Consider the following 18,733-nt stretch of genomic DNA (forward strand, 5'->3'; position numbering starts at 1 on the left):
ACATGGTTTCATAAAATAACTTGTATTTAGCATGTATGTATCTTGAGTCATGGTATGAACATAGTTATAAAATACAATTGCATGAAAACTTGTAGACATATAGGATATTCATGAAATAAACATTTTTATTCAAAAACATGCATGCAAGAACCCATGGAACACAAGATATGGGTTTTTCATAGATTACGGACAGATTCTCAATAATCATAATGAGTATCAAGAACACAAATATAGAATAATAGCAATTCAAACATAATATAGTCATAGACATGGACCTAGGGTTATCATGAGCATAGTATAGAATAGAAACTCTAGTTTTGTAAAGTTTCATACTTTATGGATTAGGAGGCGTGGGGAAGAATAATGATATTCCCACACGTAGATAGTAACTCTACATACCTTAGTCGCTCCAAAACTTGAATTAAAGACTTGAGCTTTGAAGAAGATTTCCAAAACCTTGAATTCTTGAACCTTTTAAGAATGATGAGTTCTTGCTTAATGATCAGGAACGTATGTTGGAATTGACTTGGATTGCATGGAATAGGCTTACCTTAAAGTTTCTTGAAGGTTGGGAGAGAAGAGCTTCGTCCTTAGGGCTTGAGAGACTTCTTTGGGTTCTTTACCTCGAAAAATTGGTTTAAAACGAAGTGGGAATGAATATAACGAAATTTGGCTCTTAAAACGTCGTGGTCGGTGCGCGATCGCGCATAAGCTGGAGATTACGCGCGGGTGATCGCGCAGCGAAGGCACTCGCCTCCGGGTGCGCGATCGCGCACCTGAAGTGTACTTCGCGCAGAGTAAAACGGGTATAACTTCTAGCACAGAGCTCGGTTGAGCTCCATAATATATGGTTGGAAAGGTATTTCAAAGGCCTACAACTTTCATGTTTTGAGTTTTCTTAAATTCCTAACGTCACTACCGAAAACTGCCATAAGTACATGTTGTTTCGAGACTTAGACGAATTTAGAAGGCCTTAAGAACTTCACTTTTTGGTTTGACTTCAAAACGATTGTTTATTGCCCGAATGGATTCATATAGCTAAAATATGATCTTTATACTAGTTTCATACGTTCACATCTAACTCGGATTTACGGGATGTTACCGATATGGTTTAGTATGAAAGTACGAGGTGTTACAAAAGCATCCGTAAGGGGGGACGTGTTTTAAGAAAGTAGTAAGAATAAAACATCAAGAATGTACACTTCCAACAATGTTTTAAGATTTGAGTCACCAAACTATCTGGAGTTGGAGAAATTATATCAACGAAAAAATTTACACTTATTTCAGGTTGTTGAACCGTTTTTCAACATGCTATTTATTTCATCTTATTGTCTAGACTAATCCAGGAAGAGTCTAGTTATTGAATTGCAAATTAACATGTTCCTTGCACTTCTTTTTTCTTTTTCATCATATAAAATTCTGTATAAAAACACTATGGATTCGGATATCCCCGTGTCATACCATTTATTAGTGTACCTCGGTGAGATATCAGTTACCCACTAATAGACTCAAAGTGCATAAAATGCCCACAAATTCCTATGAGGTCATATTGCACAATAAAAAGTCGGCAAAAATAATTCCCAAAATAATTTTTATTTTTGAAATTCGAGACTGAAGTCGGCAATTCTTTTCAACCATACCTTAAAGTTAAAGTAGTGGTTTTTTATACTGCTCAATTCACAACAAAACATTTATTGAATAGGAATAGCTCCGTAAATTATATTTTGTATTTATTATTTTAATGAGCGTGAAAAGAGAGCGACAGGAAAAATAGGACGGAGGAGTACTTAATTATTTCTTACTTCCTCTGACTCAATTTATGTGGCACCTTTCGCATTTTGAGAGTCAAACATGTTTTTTTTATAGCAATTTTTTCATAGGTATTTTAAGTATCTTAAGTTGTTAATTATTGTGTCTTATAACTTTTAACGTAATTTTCAAATATTAACTTTTGTCTTGATAAAACTTAAAAATTCTATATTGGAACTTCCAGACCAATAGTACTAGACCAAGCATAGCTCCCCTTATATCTAACCATCAATCGCCGCAGAAAAACACCAAACCATACAGATGCAACATTTCACATTTCTCGATAAGACACGAATTAGTTCTTGCTCACCGCAGTCAAATCTCATACACAAACATTACTCCCTTTACACTACTATTTTGCATATTTTGTCAGATTCATGTTATGGGATCATTTGTTTAGACTTAAGTTTTGTTGTGAATAGTGATGAACGAATCCTATAATGTAAGGATTATTTTTAGACTTTTAGTCGAATGATCTTTTGTTCAACTGATGAATGATTAGTTTGATAGCATCCCAATTTATGTGATATAGTTTGACTAGACACGGAATTTAAGAATCAAAGGAAGACTTATGAAACTTGTGTTCTAAAACAAGTAATAGATATTTGTGTGATTGTAAGTCATTTCACCAAGGGTAAAAGGGTAATTTATATAAATTATTTATATATATATAAATTATCATTCTTTTGAGATACTAAAAAAATGTGTATACATAAATTGAGTACAAATTAAAAAGAAAGTCAGCATATAAATTGAGACATGAAAGATATTATACACGACGTAGTATTCAAAGTTCCTGGAAGTAACCCAAGTTAAGTAAGCGGGCTATTTGCAGTTGTAGTCCTTGACAATTTTCGGTACTATGACCGTAGGTCAAAAATATCCTTCTACTATGGGAAAAGGATCATATATGCCCTCGGTTATAGTTTTGGTTCATATTTGCCCTCAACGTGACAATAATGTTGCAGAAATACCCCTTCTCTGTTAAGGTGCTCCAACATGGCAAACATCAATCCACATGGCCTGATATTTCACTGATGTGGACGCCACCTCACTGTCCCAACCCCATTTTACCCCTCCCACACGTCTTCTTCCACACAATTCCACCTCCCCCTTCATCCAACCAGCACCACCACTATCACCACCTCCTCATTCAAAACTTGATTCTCACATTTGGTCCCTGTTTTGGGGTACCCTCAGGCCTCACTGTCAATAATTTTTATTTATGTGTCGTTCAAAATACTCAGCTAAATTTGGAATGATAACACACTTTTTCTCTTTCTTCCTTTCTTACACGTACAATAGTCATGTTGTTTATCTTATTGCAGGGAAAAGTTGGATCAAGTCCATGATTCTGAGAGCACTACTGTATACTTTAATTTCCGTTTTTGTGCTATGGAATTGATTTCATTCTGAACACAATTGCCATATTTTATGGGTCTCTAGCAGTTATTCCCTTTGGCAAAATGGTAGCTGTCTTCGTCATCTGGGTATTCATTAATTTCCTTCTCCTTTGTCTTCGTCGTCTTCGTCATTTGGGCATTTATTTCCTTCCCCTGCCGTTCTCTTCTGGGTATAGTTGTTGGAAGAAATTGGAGAGGTGCTCCAAACAGTCCGTGCTATGTCACGACCGTTCCTCCCCCTATACCTGTGAATGGGGAAGTGGCGGTGTGGAAGAAGTGTGGGAGGGGTAAAATGGGGTTGGGACAGTGAGGTGGCGTCCACATCAGTGAAATATCAGGCCATGTGGATTGATGTTTGCCATGTTGGAGCACCTTAACGGAGAAGGGGTATTTCTGCACCATTATTGTAACGTTGAGGGCAAATATGAACCAAAACTATAACCGAGGGCATATATGATCCTTTTCCCATAGTAGAAGGGTATTTTTGACCCTTCTCCGTTGTGATAATTGCATTAATATTGCTGATTTCACTTCCAAGAGAACTCCCATCTCATTCCCTTCGGCAACTGGTCCTTGTCGCCCAAAGTCTTAAGCTCCACGACACGACTAGCTCAAATGAAGAATTCACGAAGCATTGCTCTGCCATCCTTACCGGCCCTGCCCCTCCCAGGTTGTCAGGTAGGTCCAGTATTTCCTCTCGGTCCAGGAAATTTGCTCCATTCCTTCTCTAGGGCTATGTGCGCCCGATTGGAGGTCCGGGACATTTTTCATATTGGCTAGTCTCCCTTTCTAATATAATGACCGTTGAGGAGAGGTCCTCTTCGATCGATTCGAAGCTTTGTGTTACACCGGTTGTACACGTTGTTCAAGTGTTAAATATAATGTTAGTTAAGTTGGTGTGAATAAGAAATGGGAAAAAGATTAATGGAAGGAAAATTAAATTTAGTATAGAAAGTTTTGAATCACGGGTATATGAAAAAATGGAGAGTTATGTGATTATATTGGAAAAGACTTCTTCTATCTATTAAAGAGTTTGAAGAGGGATAATTCACATTTTATTTGGTCAAATGATTTGATTGATAATCTTTTTAGACCAAATTTATTTAAATTCAATTTTCCATTTCTGATATTATTTTTCAATTTTCATTTCTGCCGAAAATATTAATTTATAATTAAATTTCGCGGAATAAAATAAACTCTCAACGTTCTTATTTTTCATAAAAGGCAAGGCCTTTCCTTGCATTTTCGAACAATCACCATACCTGTTCTGAACAGGTATTTCCGCAGAACAGTGGCTATATAAACAGGGGCAATGCCTCATTTTCTGTACTGAAAATTTTTTTTTCGATATACAGCGTTAGTACACTCTGCATAATCTTACAACACAAACAAAATTGAATCAAGTGTGATTTTTTACCGTTCTTGAGTTCGACAAAGTCGTAAAAGTTTGAGGTACCGCTACATCTACGACAGGTATATCTGTTTTATCCTGAGAGGAAGTAATCCATAAACTCGGGTACAGTGAGGGGATTAAATTTCTTAAGGACACACAGTGAATTCTGTGGTCTCAGATATTTACAGTCCTTGTATTTTTTTTTAATTTCGTAATTTTTTTCTGGTTTTCTGGTTTTTTGATTTACTGAACACAGTATACTAACACAAAGTAGTGGGAGGGAACTCCCTTAAACTTTCTTTGAGCTTTTGTGTTGCTTCTGAACTCTCAGTATTACGGTTATCATGGAAGGCCGTTGCTTCCAAGCTATCTGGAACTCTAGGTAGCAACATCTTATCCCGTTGAAATCTGTCCACAAACTCGTGGATCAATTTCTTCGGTGCCAGTTTGATAACAAAAATGTCTTTCATTGGTTTCTCCACTTGTTGTGCCCCGATGTATGCCTTCATGAAGGCATCGACCAATGCCGCGAATGAACCCATGGAATTGCATGGTAGGAGTCTATACGAGGATAGTGTCTCTCCAAACCTTTTGACCAGCACAAACTCTATTTCCTCTCGGGGAAGCTCATTTCCCTTTAACCCTGTGATGTATGTCATGATGTGATCTCAGGAATCTGTAGTACCATCGTATTTGGACAATTCGAGCATCTTAAATTTCGTTTGGATCAGTGAGGGCGCCGCACTTGGTTTATAGGGTTGCTGTGAATACATCTGCATGTCAATAGCTTTAATGACCAGAGGGGCTCGGGGAATATGATAGATCCGGTTATCATGTTCGTCCAAATGTTTCATTATCCACTCTATCGTGACAAGAGGTGAAGTAGTAGCGGTTGTTTTGTATACTATACCCGGGATTACCGCTCCAACACCCGAGTTTCCTACCTGAGTTCCTAAGACCGTCCGCTACACTAGAACTTCTTTGTGCAGGGTTTTGTACGCCTACGACCGGTCCTTGGTTGCGAGAACGATCTCATATATATAGCCATAAAGGATATCATGCTATCCCCTATATGTAGCCATAAAAGACGTCATGCTATCTAGTTTTGTGTTCATAACCTATTTTCAGGCTGAGAACTCTGTCATTAATCATTGGCAATGCATTTCCTTTACCATTTTTTGCGCGACTTAGTCGAGGTGTATCAGTAGGATATCAGTGTTCAATTGGAACAAGATTAGTTAAATGTCAAATGGAATATCCTTGATAAGTTTAAAGTACTACGTGTTAAGCTTTATTGTTTATGCAACATAATGATAATAAATAAATAAATAAATTAAATAGATAATAAATAAGAGAAACCTATTTTTTTTTTAAATATAAGTAGAATTCCATTAATTAAAGGTGTAGTCCTGATAATACTTTTTTCTTCATTTAATCCACCTTTTGGCAGCAAGGCTGAGGGATAGAGGCTGATCTAAGATTTATAGTCAATGGGTTCCTACGAAGGCCTTAAATTAATAGAAAATAATAACTGATTTCATAGTCAAACTTTTATACATATTTAGTAGATTTCTCATTTTATGTAAGCCACCTTCTGATTGGGAGAGGCCGAGATAGATCCAAAATTAAAAATTTATGAATTCCTACAATGACATCATATTAATATACAATAACTATTTGGTTAATATTCAAATTTTTATAGATAGTTAATAGGCTTAATGCATATGTGGCCCCCTAAACTTGTCCCCCCTTTTTTTAGCACCTCAACTAATTGTTATTTCTATTAAACCCCTGAACTCGTCCTCAAGTGTGTCTATCAAGCCCCATAAATCTAATTTTTATTAGAAGCAGAAATTAAATTGGGAAATAAAGGTGGAATAGTAATTTAGACATGTGGTAAGTTATTCTTTATGTCATGCATGTGTCGGTTCTAATTGGTTCTGCTCTTCTGCTGCCAACTTAATTAGGAGCTACTCTTTGTTGCCTTCTTAATTGCTGCTAATCTTAGCTAAAAGATGAAATAATTAAATTATAATATATATTAGCATGTTGTTATATTGAGATGGAATACTAATCGACTTCTCGTTAATTAGATTAAAATGTATTTTTTTTGCTACTATATATTATTTCTTGTACTTCGAGTATCTTATTTATCTGTGGTAGGTGCTGCTTCTTTTTCTCAGATTACTTTATCATGACTTTTTTGCTTTTGTTAGTTTCATTTTTATATTGCTTTGAACTGTTTGTGCTTATCTGACCTTTTTTCGTCATGTCTTCTCTTGAGCCGAGAGTCTTTTGGAAACAACCTCTTTATCTTCCGAGTTAGGGGTAAGGTCTGTGTACACTTTACTTTCCCTAAACTAAGGTCTGCGTACACTTTACTCTCCCTAGACCTCACATTGTGGAATTTCACTGGGTATGTTGTTGTTGTAATATAAATTTTAAATACGGCTTTACAATCAAACTTGCTTTTACAAATTCTACTTGCACCACTTAGCACCACTCATAACCAATGTATATATGCTTTAAATACTTAGATGCTATTAATATAAGAGTTAGACTCGATTATTGAGAGGTAATTAGAATTTTTTAACGTTGTAGCTAATATTTAATCGTTAGAAGTTTTGCTTATAATCTAATTCATACACATGGGTCTCAATAAGTTGTAAAACCTCAATCATGTTCCAACTAATATTAATGTGTAGGAGATATTATATTTTAAGTGATTAATTTATTCACGTAATAGATGTTTAACACGCATAAACGTTAAATTTGAGCCGAAACTGTACAATATGAACACTTTATCATGTTCAGGTACTTAATTAAAACATACCATAATCCGAATACCTAAATAAAACATATTTGACAAGTTTAAAAGGCTATCAATATATTCCGCCTATTTACAAAAAGTCATTAGAAGTTTTCCCAAAAGTAAAAAGAAAAAGATATTTAAAAAGAAAAGAAATTGGGCTTGTACCCGACCCGATACACCACACGGAAAACGTGCCTTGGTGTATTCCAGTTTTACTGAACAACATCATACACACACCCCTACTGCTGTGGTATAATATATAGAACACACTTTGGTGCAAACAATCAAACATGGCGTCCTTTGGCGACAACGAGGAGTTGCAATCGGCAAACATATTCATACCGAAGGAGTGGTCTGATGCAGCCGACACAGTAGCTTATGATTCTACCACTTCTCCGGCCCCTGTTGCCCTTGTTTGCGGTCCTAAAAATAGCGGCAAGACCACTTTCTCTCGTCTCCTCGTCAATGTTCTTCTTCACAGGTAGTCTCTCTTTTTCATTTTCTCAAACACATGGTAGTCATAATAGTAAAGTTAACATTTGAGCTAACAACCTTTTATTTTTTATATATAGTATGTTTATGTTTACTGAATTGATGGAATCTTGCTATGTATTATATTTTGACTGAATGGATGAATTTTTTTCCTTATTCTTGCAAGTTTCAAATTTGAGAATGTACTTCTTGGAATTGGTCCTCTCAATTTTCTGCTTTCTTATTTCCTTAGCTTTTTCATAAATGAAAAAAAGACCCTGCTTTGTTGTTTCATTGTTATTGTAAAAGGTTGTTTATGGTTTAAAAAGAAAGTTCAGATCAATTTGAAAACAAAAGAGAGTTCAAAGTTCTTCTTCAGAGGTTTCTCTTATTCATTTTCTCAAACATATGGCGGTCAACTAGTAAAGTTAGCACTTGAGCTAACAGCCTGTTATTTTTATTACTGTGTATGTTTACTGAATTGATGGAATCGTGCTATGTATTGTATCTTGCCCGAATGATGATTTTTTTTTTCTTTTTTTGCAAGTTTGAAATTTGTGAATGTACTTGCTGGAATTGTTGCCTCATTTGAATAACAGTCCCAATTTTCTGCTTTCTTGGTTCGTTAGTTTTTCATAAATAAAAAAAGAATCTGCTTTTTTATTTCATGGTTACCTTAAAAAGGCTGTTTACTTGTTTATGGTTTAAAAAGAATGTCCTATTACTTGTAAAAAGATGGCGATCAGAAGAAATAACTCTCGTGGTCTAGAATAAAGAAGAGAATCCTTGGGGGCATCAAATTCAAGGATTGCACGTCCTGTTCTAGATTTAGCATGTTTAATTTAGGAATAATTGATAGGCTAACAGAAACAAGACAACTAGGGATTCATAGGAAATTTCAAATCTATTTGGAAGCTACTTATAGGATGAAGCAAATGAGTTCGGCATCATGAATTTTGTACCCCACATTGATTATCCTTGAGAGGCTCTGTGTCCTTTTTGTCTGAATTGAATAATGAGCAACAACCCATCTTCTCTGTATTATTGATACTTGTGGACGATCACATTTTTCTGTTATTACCGTTGGCTGTTCATGAGAGGCTCTGTGTCCTTTTTGTTTGAATTTGATAAGTATAACATGTTGATCATAGTAGGTTTTGAGAACTTTGAGTACAGAAGCACAAGTTCAGATAATAAACTGTCTTTGGCTTTTCAGATACAAGAAAGTCGCTTATTTGGATACAGATGTTGGGCAGACAGAGTTTACTCCACCTGGTTTGTTATCCCTTACTACAATTGACAAAATAACTTCAGGTACACCAATTATTCCTGAACTGTTAGATGTTTGTGTTTGGCTTCTCCAGTGATGCTTTTATTCACTTTCATCTCTTGTCTTGTCTTGTCTTTCTGCATCAGATCTGTCAATTCCATGCCTAAAAACTCCTGAGAGGTATAATTGTTGTCTTGGAAAAGCAAAGTTTTGTGCCATTTATTCACTTCTGTTGTTACTTCTTTAACTAGCAAAAGGCATGCTTAAAATTTGTGTACTCCTTACGCTCTCTGTTCTTGGAAGAGTTTAGAACCCTTCTTCCCCTCTCCAGTATCGCCATCTTTGTCCTGCTGCAGGAAAAAATAGGAAGAGTGATATGATATACTCATTTATTATTTTTAACCATGATCAATACACAACAACAACAACATACCCGGTTGAATCCCACAATATGGGGTCTGGGAGGGTAAAGTGTACGCAGACCTTACCCCCACCTTGGAAGGTAGGGAGGCTGTTTCCGAAAGACCCTCGGCTCAAAAGAAAACAAGGAAAAACAAGGGAAAAGAGTCAGATACGGACAAGCAAATCAAAGCAATGCGAAAATGAGAAATAGCAAGAAAGCAACGAAGTCATGATAAAACAAAGAAAGATAGACAAGACCCAACACATAGAAGCAGGATAAAAATACTCCTAATACGAGAAAGGAAACCTCGCGGAGCCCCACTAGCCCTCTACCCTGATACTCGTCCTCCACCCCCTCCTATCACTGGTCATGTCCTCGGTAAGCTGAAGTAGCGCCATGTTCTACCGAATCACCTCTCCCCAGGCCTTCTTTGGCCTACCCCTCCCTCTCTTCAGGCCTACCACTGCCATCCTCTCACACCTCCTCACTGGCGCATCTCCGCTGCACATGACCGAACCACCTCAACCTCCCTTCCCGCATCTTATCCACCACAGGGGCCACACCCACCTTATCCGAATCACTTCATTCCGAATCCTATCTCTCCTGATATGCCCACACATCCATCTCAGCATCCGCATCTCAGCTACCTTCATCTTCTGGACATGAGCTTTCTTAAGTGGCCAGCATTCCGTCCCATACAACATAGCCGGTCTAACCACCGCTTTGTAGAACTTTTCCTTTAGAATAGGCGGCACCTTCTTATCGCACAACACCCCCGATGCGAGCTTCCATTTCATCCATCCCGCTCCAATACGATGTGTGACATCGTCGTCAATCTCGCCAGTCCCTTGGATGATCAACCCCAGGTACTTGAAACTTTCTTTCTTCGGGATGACCTGAGTATCCAGCTGCACGTCCTCATCCTCTACTTGACTCCCATCATTGAACTTGCATTCTAAGAACTAACATATTTAATTTTCGTTTCGTGTAAAGAGGACAAATTTGAATGGAGAATGGCCGTCTGGACTCCAATAGCAAACATACCTAGCATTTGAGATCGTGTGCCATAGGTTTAGTGTTATCCAGGTCTTGCTTGAAGAGAGAGATGCCTTATTAGTTTGTTGCATGAGACTGGAAAAGTTACTTCCTTCTGTCTTTGGGAGGTCTGTAAGCTAAGTTGTGCATAAGCTGTGTAATTGAAATATATGACACCTGAATGAAAGAAATTTCATCCTCTTTTGTTAATAAGACCAAAATTTGCTTTATTTTGATTTTGATTTTGACTCCAAATATTCTTTCTCAGATGCTTCTTTTTTGGTGACATATCCTCAAAGAGAGATCCCAAAACATATTTGGCTTATATTTTTGCCTTGTATGATCACTACCGGAGAACGTACTTGTTGAGCAATGGCTCAAGTCCCGGAAATGCTGGGGTACCCCTTGTCATTAACACAACAGGCTGGGTGAAAGGCAAGCTATTTTTTTTTAACTTGCTTTCGATTTAATTTAGGCTAGTGTGATCCGTTTTTTCATCGATCTGGTCACAATTTTCATGATCAACCGTGATTCTGCTTTTCTTGTCTTATAGGTATTGGCTATGACATTCTTGTGGATATTATCAAATACATCTCTCCTACCCATGTTGTTAAGATTTGCATATCAGCTGTGAACAAAAATCTTCCAGCTGGTGCATTTTGGTTGGATGATGGTAATGGTGCTGTTGCAACTTTAATTGAGGTCAACTCTGCTCGTCAGGACTCTTTTAACAGATCGTATGAGTTTATCTTTTCTCTCTTTTTAGTTCTTACATCAGACAATTGAAGTTATGTTTCTTGTACATTGAAAATAATTCTCTTGACAGAGAGAGAGAGGGAGAGAAAAGAAAAACACACCACATCTCAGTTCATATTCCTTTGACAAATTTCAGAATTTTTTCTTAATTGGTGGAGTTGTTTCTGCTCCTTCAACAATTTATATCCCCCTTGTTTCTTAGTCCTCTCATGTGTTTTTCCAGGGTTCTTGTACAGAAGGATGCACGTCTTTTGCGTGATCTACGTGTTATGGCCTATTTCCGACAATGCTTTCCAAGTGATATGAAAATCTCAACAATCAAAGAACTCTCACGAGCACTAGCTGCCCACCCTCCATACGAGATTCCTATATCAAGTATCAAAATTAAACACCTTCATTGTGAGGTAGGTTTAGCAATGGTGAATGACCTGCTCTAGATGCAATGCTTTGTTACTTTGATGGCGGCCAAGAGCATTGTCATCCATATCTACTTCCTCCTCCTATATATTCATAATTCATTTAGTTAAGTATTATTCCAGTCTTATTCAAACAAGGACGTCTAGATATTTCTGTCATGTTCTAATTGGTTCTATATCTGTATGCCAGGTTCCGAAGAGTGAGGTTTTCTACAGTTTGAATGCAACTATTGTTGGCTTGGCAGTTGATTCTGAAAATTTTCCTGACTGCATGGGCTTGGGTAAGTTATGGCAAAAAGATTCCCACACTCGTGTTGTAATGTTGCCTTTTTTTTTTAATCTAGAAGTCTTCAGTGTTTAGTTCCGCTTCTTTTGAATGGACAATTAGTTGTTTTTTTTCGTCTAGGAAGTCTTCATTGTTTCGAATGGTCACATTGTTTATATATTTGAAATCTTAAATGTTTAGCTAGAAATAGGGTAGTTGAAGAACCATGAGAGCTAGAAGCATGAATATGGTGCGAATGACCTAGTTTTAAAATGAATGAAGTTAGTAAATAGTACTGTGTACTATTGCATCACTTAACAGTGATCTTGCTTGTTGGATCCGTTTCTGCAAGATTAAATATGGTCACTTGTATGTGATGATGCAGAAGTTTGTGTTATTGTTACTGATTGTCCGCATTGAACTTTATTTCACACTACTAACTCTGCCGCCTTTATTAGCTAGAGGAATCTTGCGATGCCCAACCATAGAACTAGATCTAGACATGTCTGTTTACTGTTAATGGCAATGTCTTATGTTTCTAATAAGCGTAAACATGATGTTGTTATTGGATTTCACTTTCCTCTCATTGTTTCCTTTCTCTCCCTGCGTTAAAATGATTCAGGAATAGTGCGTGCCATTGACACTTTCAAGCATGTACTCTATGTAATTACCCCTGTTCCAAAAAGCAGTCTGCAGAAGGTGGATCTTCTATTGCAGGGCTTTATCGAAATTCCTACTTGTTTGTTGCAGGTAATTGTCATTCCCCGTCGTTCCTTGTTTTATTCTTTTTCTGTTCTTTGCTACATTACTTGTTTATTTGTATGCTTATGTTGTTTAAGAAGAATTAGAGCACAAGAAATATGGTGTAAAGGACACATTTTAAATCAAAAGGTGTTACAGAAATAATTGGATGGTTGTGTATAGTTTGCAAGGTAAATACATCTACTGATGAACCTCTACATACATGATTTGCTTGGGGCTAATGATGTTGAAGAAAGCATTTTAAAAATGAAGAGGACAACTTCTGGGGGATTGTGTTACTCAAAATAACTTCTTTTTTCATTTTTACTTCTCAAATTTTTGTTGACTTGCATTCCTGGTGTAACTCTTTCAACTCGTGCATGACTAGAGAAAGAATGAGAGTTGCGATTGTCTCATAAATTTGAACAGCTTTTCTAATGCAAATTACTGGTTCTCCTTAGGTACAAGGCTGCATCTCACCTTACATGTCCGCTGATGTATTGCCTTCAGCTTAGGCAGGCCTATCTGGATAACTTCACTTTATCTTGTACAGCTTAGTAGAAGTCATTCGTGAAGGTTGATTATGCTAAGTTATATCTACTTCTTCGACAATCACCTTAGTTAGAAGGTAGATTCAAGAAACTTATGAACTGTCGGCCTTATAATTTGCTACTTGCTTTGTAAAAGGTTGTTGACTTTAGGGTGACCATTGTATCTCTGTTGGGCAGCAAACTTTCTATATATGCATAATTTAGTCTGTTGGAGTCATCTTGTTATTTTGGAATTTCTGGTCACTCTTAGCATTGGTTGCTCTACCATTTATGATGTGTTGTCGCACGATCACTGTGCTTGACTGGCATTCTCCTGATGAAAGCTCTGGGGAGTTGGAGAAGCTTGTCGAAAGTCTGATTTTGGCTCAGAAGCCAAGATTGGAACTAGAGCAATAGGGCTCCTATCAAGGCGTTAACATGAATCTAATGTTTTGAAGGAGTATTTCATCCCCTCATATAAAAGAGAGGAAATGAAAACGAAAAAAAAGATTCTAGTAACTTTACCAGTTTCAAAAAAAAAGAAAAAAAAAAAGAAAAAAAGAAAAAAAAGGATTCTAGTAATTGAGGCTTTAGGAACCAAATATATGTCTGAGTGGAAAACCAAGTAATGCATGAGAGGATTAGGAACCATTTTATGCTAACTTCGCATCTTCTGCTGTGCTCGTTCAATTACGTCTAAGTTATATTATCTGCTAAACAAGTATGTGTGTACAACTGCTGTCAGTGAAATTCCTGTTGTAGCATCTTCTGAAACAAGTCTGAAATAGATGGTTTAAGGGGGTGGATATCTTACAAATATATAACCTCGTATATACATTTACATTTAACAAAACTATTTCTTCGTTTCTCATTGGAATCCTCCTGTGAGTGGATAATGCCTTTTGCTGGATTATTTCAAAGTTGTCTGATTCCAAGCCAATTTCATCTGCAAGTAGCAGTATTAATCACTACCTGTCTATCAAGTGTTCTCATATTGAGCCATATACCTTTTCAACCACAGCTTAGATATTATATTTTTAGGAGAAAAATGCTTTAAAATAGGAGGATCATAGGTCAATAAGAACCCAAGCTAAGTTAATGGTACTTGTTTATAAGGAGATGATCCTTTAAAAAATACTTTAAACTCAGCACTTACATTTAATTCTCATCAGGATAGTAGAAGTTTACACTTTACAGCAATCAATTTCTTTGGAATCATTATTCGGTCCATTGCAGAATGATATAACACATTCCAATACGTCTTCACTTGAAATTGATTTTTTTTCTTCCAAATTTTGGGAAGACGTTGGCGTATACTGCCAGTGTATTCACTTCTTTGACAATCTAAACTCCAAAATAACTTCTAGTGCTAGTTTTCTTTTCAACTGATACCAAATTTTGGGTTAAATATCCAAAGTGGATCAGTGAATATAATACTAGCATGGAGTATAATATTACCTGAAGGACCTCAAGGCTCTAGGCAATGGGAAGTAAAGCTCCGAGGAAATGCCAAAGCAGCCTTCAGGGCTCCTTCCAAGACTGTACATCCTAATGTGGAAGAACACGAGAGACGGAAAAGAAAAAAGAGAACTGCAAAAAACACTTGTTACATAACTGATTTTGTAGCTTTCGAACACTCATCTATAGAAAATTCACACACACATATACTATGTAACTTCCTAATTCTTCTCATTTCGCCGCTTTAAAGAAGTTCTACCTGTGGATATCAACTAAGAAGAGAAATCACTTGGGAAGAATCACCTTTTTGGACAAAAGTCATGCATTTGCTGCCCCTGTTGCTGTATCAGAGTGTCTAAGCTCCCGCAGATGTTGAGCTATCTCAGTCAAGAGTTTGGTTCCTTCTCCACCCCTCTGTAATGTCATGGCTGCGTGTTTTAAGAAGCCACTTTCTGCTTCGACAGCTCTCAGTCTCTCTCTAATTAGAGACACTTCTCTTGTAAGAGTAACCTTATTGTCATTTCCTAAAAACATTAACAATATTTAGTATCCGTAGTCTGACTTTCAACAAGAATCAAAAGAAAAAGAAAGGCTGATAATATGTACCTCTGTCTTGAATCACATTTGATTCTAATGCATGAGATTCAACATCAGGAGGTATTTTAATCTTCTTCTCAAGGTTTGTTAACAGACCCTGTAGATAAGATCTCTCGTTCTCAAAATCAAGGTTTGATTCATCTACATTTCCCTCATTGTATTCCTCATGACGTTCAATATGGAACTCGTTTACTCCATTCTGATCTACTTCACGAGGGCTGCCACAGTCGGATATATCATTGAAGGATGATGCAGACTGAGATCTCAACTCTTGATAATCATCATCTGCATCAACTTCACATACCTCGCTACCGACTTTCTTGATGACTCCATATCTCTCCCTGTAGGTATCAAGTTCAGCCTCCAAAACTTTTATCTCTTCCTCTCTCTTCAAAACCAAGTCTTTCATGACTTGCAAGGCCTCTTGGTCATATTCTGCCTGCTCTTCCATCATTCTCTGATACTGCAAGGCTTCCATTTGGACAGCCGCCTTCTCTGCTTGCAAACGCGTGATCATGGCCATGGCGTTGTTTGCTGCAACAGCAGAAGCACTTCTTTCTTCATCTAATTCCATGTACAGTGCCATGAGAGACTTGCGGTCCAAACGGACCTGCCTCTTCAAGCTATGCACGATCTCATCATCTGCTTCGTTCGCTGCACTCGTGTCATTAGCATCTGAAGTGAATTCACTCTTATCACCACCCAATTTTCTGGGCCTATAAGGCCATTTAGGACTGGCTTGAGCTGAGTCTGACAATGGGATCCCAAAGAACTTGTTTCTTGCAGAACTTGGGGTTTTGCAAGATTCATCATGTATGTCCTCGGGATCTGGTAGCAGCGGGACAGTAGCAGCTTTAATATCCTCTCTACCTGCTACACATTGGAAATATTAGCTGATTCTAACGCCTTAGTTTCAACTTCTCGTCAGAAGAATGACAAAATGCACCAGCTAATAGAAAAGCATGCCTTATACTCTAATAGGGGACGTAGAGTTTTTAAGTGAGGGCAAGCACAACTATATATATATATATATATATATATATATATATATATATATATATATTATCTTAGCTGTCAGCAAAGTAGGTCTGCCGTAAAGCCTACCGGTCAGTAAGTCCTTAAGAATGAGAGAGCCGACTAAAAGGGGTATTCCATAACCAAATCTTGTAACATCAAAGACAGATAATGGGCAAAAATTGTAACTACTCCCCCCGCTCTCACCCCCCAAATAATATTATAACTATCCGTTCAACAATAAGAGTCTCATATGTGCTACCAATGAATGGGGTTTTGAGTCGTAATGATAATTGCAAGGATTTAAGTTATATACACTGATAGTTGATAGAAGTTAAAACTCTAATTATAAAAGTTGTAGAATTTAGATAAAAGAGCTTTTCTCTTTCTTTTTTTTTTTGGATTTTTTTTTCTTTTCACCACAACACTGATAGTAAAGAAAACATGAAGCCAAAGAAATAGTCAAGACAAATAGGTACCTGCATTCTGGTGGCCTTCATCATCTGGAAGATCTGAGTCATTATCAGAGATAAACTTGAGCTTAGTGTACTGAATATGAGGCAATTCCATATTGCCCGATTCCTCGTTTTTCCACGTTAAGGGAGATCGAGGAGATGGTGCAGGCGCTTGAGAACAAAGATTTCCATTCATAGAAGAGTTCCGCGAATATTTAGTCTTCATTTTCAGAGGCTCCCCACAACAAGAGCACCTCAGGATGACGACACTTCCAGTTTTGATGACCTCTTCTTCATTCTTCACTGATTTTACGGACATTCTCTGATCATCATCCACAAAGCAATCAATATCCTTGTGTAAAATCCCAACTAATGACTTGTACTTATCACAATCAGCATCTTTCTCCGTTGCAAAAGAGAGAAGGCAGCCCTCACACATGTTCCTAATATCAGAAAGCTTCTTGTGGACATGACAATACGCGAGGGAAGAGATGTCCTTCTTGTGGCCTTCACAAATGGAATCGTTGTAATAGAAACTGGAGTTCCGTTTAATGAAAATGTGATCGATCCTCGTGCAGAGCAAGCAGGGGACTTTCAATTCGAAGAACTTGGCGAATTCGTTGGTGAAAAGTGCAAGAAAGCCATCAATGAAAAGAATAAGGATCATCACCCATTCAAGAACAGCGTATATGAAGAAAAACCCAACTCTCCCCATCTTTTGCTCAACCAAGCCCTTGAAAGATCGCGAAGCCATTCTTTTTACCTTAAACTTTTGTCTAATAAAAAAAACACAGCAAAAATCAAGACAAAGAATGTGCTTTTTAAATATTTTAGAATTTTTTGATCAAAAGGCAAGGAATCAAATTAGAAAGATCATGATCTTGGTGGGTAAAGTATACCCCAGATCATGACTTTCTTCTTGATTTCTCTCTAGTGTCTGTGAAAAGGAAGACTGTTTCCCTAATGCAAATGTTACCAAAATTTGAGTGGTGCTGTGGGTTTCAGCTATATGTACCAAATGGTCACTCTTTCTTGTTTAACTAATTAATAGGAAAGTGCTTGGCAGATCAATTAACTAAATTAACGGTCGTCAATCGTGCTACCTTCAAAGCATCCGCGACAGACAAAAAATAATATGAGTTGGTGCACAATTTTTTTTTTTTGTCCAACTTTGGGTGGCAGACTACGGATGCTTGTATTGTGGGATAATTTTTCTTCTTTTTTGTTTTTGTTTTTCATTTTTATTATATACATGGAAGTATATTTGAGTACAACTAAGAATGCTGTTGTAAAGGAAATTATAGGTTAATCCGAATTAAACATATTTCCGCTGCTTATATGAACTATTTAATGTTGATTTTTGCAATTATTATGATGAGATGAAATTTGACATTAGATCATTCTACGAGTAATTATCTTTTAGTATTAAATATTAGTTACTTCATTGTACTTTTATCCTACCTTAACAAGAACTCATATTTATGATGTAAAATCATAAATAAGCCGTAGAATTAATTAAGATGCGCGCAAATTGATCCCAACATAACAATTATAAAAAAATGTATGGCACGTAACATGTGGCCAATTAATCCTAAGCGATCCATATAAAAAAATCATTGCATTAGTTCTTTACCTTCCAATATCGGACAATCAACATAGCCATATATCAAAATACTTCTGTAACGACTAATCTTTCGTTCCTGAAAATAATAATCAAGACAAGAAAAATAGCGACAAAGAATAATATTTGATTTCAAGAATTTGTGCGGGGTTACAATCTTTATGAAATCTTAAATAAAAAGATGTAATCCTCTGATTCTTCTCCTCACAATACGACCGTCAATCAAGGGCTTTGCTTGTTCTTGAATGGACGGATTACTTGTTGTTGAGATTTCACTACGAATG

At 36.9% G+C, this 18,733-nt stretch overlaps 2 protein-coding genes across 3 annotated transcripts; one reads left to right on the forward strand and one right to left on the reverse strand.

Moving 5' to 3' along the window:
- The first annotated feature begins 7,664 nt into the window (after positions 1-7,664).
- LOC132055877 (polynucleotide 5'-hydroxyl-kinase NOL9) lies at positions 7,665-13,542 on the forward strand. The gene is made up of 9 exons (XM_059447883.1): positions 7,665-7,898; positions 9,105-9,202; positions 9,305-9,338; positions 10,865-11,031; positions 11,150-11,333; positions 11,576-11,756; positions 11,959-12,049; positions 12,656-12,783; positions 13,236-13,542. Exons 1-9 carry the CDS (start codon positions 7,708-7,710, stop codon positions 13,287-13,289), a joined length of 1,128 nt encoding a protein of 375 aa, XP_059303866.1. The 5' UTR covers positions 7,665-7,707; the 3' UTR covers positions 13,290-13,542.
- Positions 13,543-13,983: 441 nt separating this feature from the next.
- On the reverse strand, positions 13,984-17,987 carry LOC132055876 (probable myosin-binding protein 5). 2 transcript variants are annotated; one of them, XM_059447882.1, is made up of 5 exons: positions 16,853-17,987; positions 15,369-16,229; positions 15,066-15,286; positions 14,763-14,894; positions 13,984-14,250 (listed from the first exon to the last, which is right to left on the reverse strand). In XM_059447882.1, the coding sequence occupies exons 1-3, from the start codon at positions 17,580-17,582 to the stop codon at positions 15,081-15,083; spliced, it is 1,797 nt and encodes a 598-aa protein (XP_059303865.1). In that variant the 5' UTR covers positions 17,583-17,987; the 3' UTR covers positions 13,984-14,250; positions 14,763-14,894; positions 15,066-15,080. The 2 variants fall into 2 exon arrangements, with proteins under 2 accessions (XP_059303865.1, XP_059303864.1); XM_059447881.1 differs by having other exon boundaries at positions 15,369-16,232; positions 16,853-17,985.
- Positions 17,988-18,733: the final 746 nt, after the last annotated feature.

This window comes from Lycium ferocissimum, chromosome 5 (genome assembly GCF_029784015.1).
Source record: "Lycium ferocissimum isolate CSIRO_LF1 chromosome 5, AGI_CSIRO_Lferr_CH_V1, whole genome shotgun sequence".
Lineage (NCBI taxonomy): Eukaryota > Viridiplantae > Streptophyta > Magnoliopsida > Solanales > Solanaceae > Lycium > Lycium ferocissimum.

What these genes read in the sequence shown, in the direction of transcription:
- LOC132055877 (XM_059447883.1), top strand. Translation starts at nt 7,708, where the DNA reads ATGGCGTCCTTTGGCGACAACGAGGAGTTGCAATCGGCAAACATATTC. An exon ending in AATTGACAAAATAACTTCAG is followed by an intron (nt 9,203 to 9,304) that starts GTACACCAATTA and finishes TTTCTGCATCAG; the next exon opens with ATCTGTCAATTCCATGCCTA. An exon ending in CACAACAGGCTGGGTGAAAG is followed by an intron (nt 11,032 to 11,149) that starts GCAAGCTATTTT and finishes CTTGTCTTATAG; the next exon opens with GTATTGGCTATGACATTCTT.
- LOC132055876 (XM_059447881.1), bottom strand. Translation starts at nt 17,582, where the DNA reads ATGGCTTCGCGATCTTTCAAGGGCTTGGTTGAGCAAAAGATGGGGAGA. An exon ending in TGAAGGCCACCAGAATGCAG is followed by an intron (nt 16,233 to 16,852) that starts GTACCTATTTGT and finishes TCCAATGTGTAG; the next exon opens with CAGGTAGAGAGGATATTAAA. An exon ending in AAATGTGATTCAAGACAGAG is followed by an intron (nt 15,287 to 15,368) that starts GTACATATTATC and finishes TAATGTTTTTAG; the next exon opens with GAAATGACAATAAGGTTACT.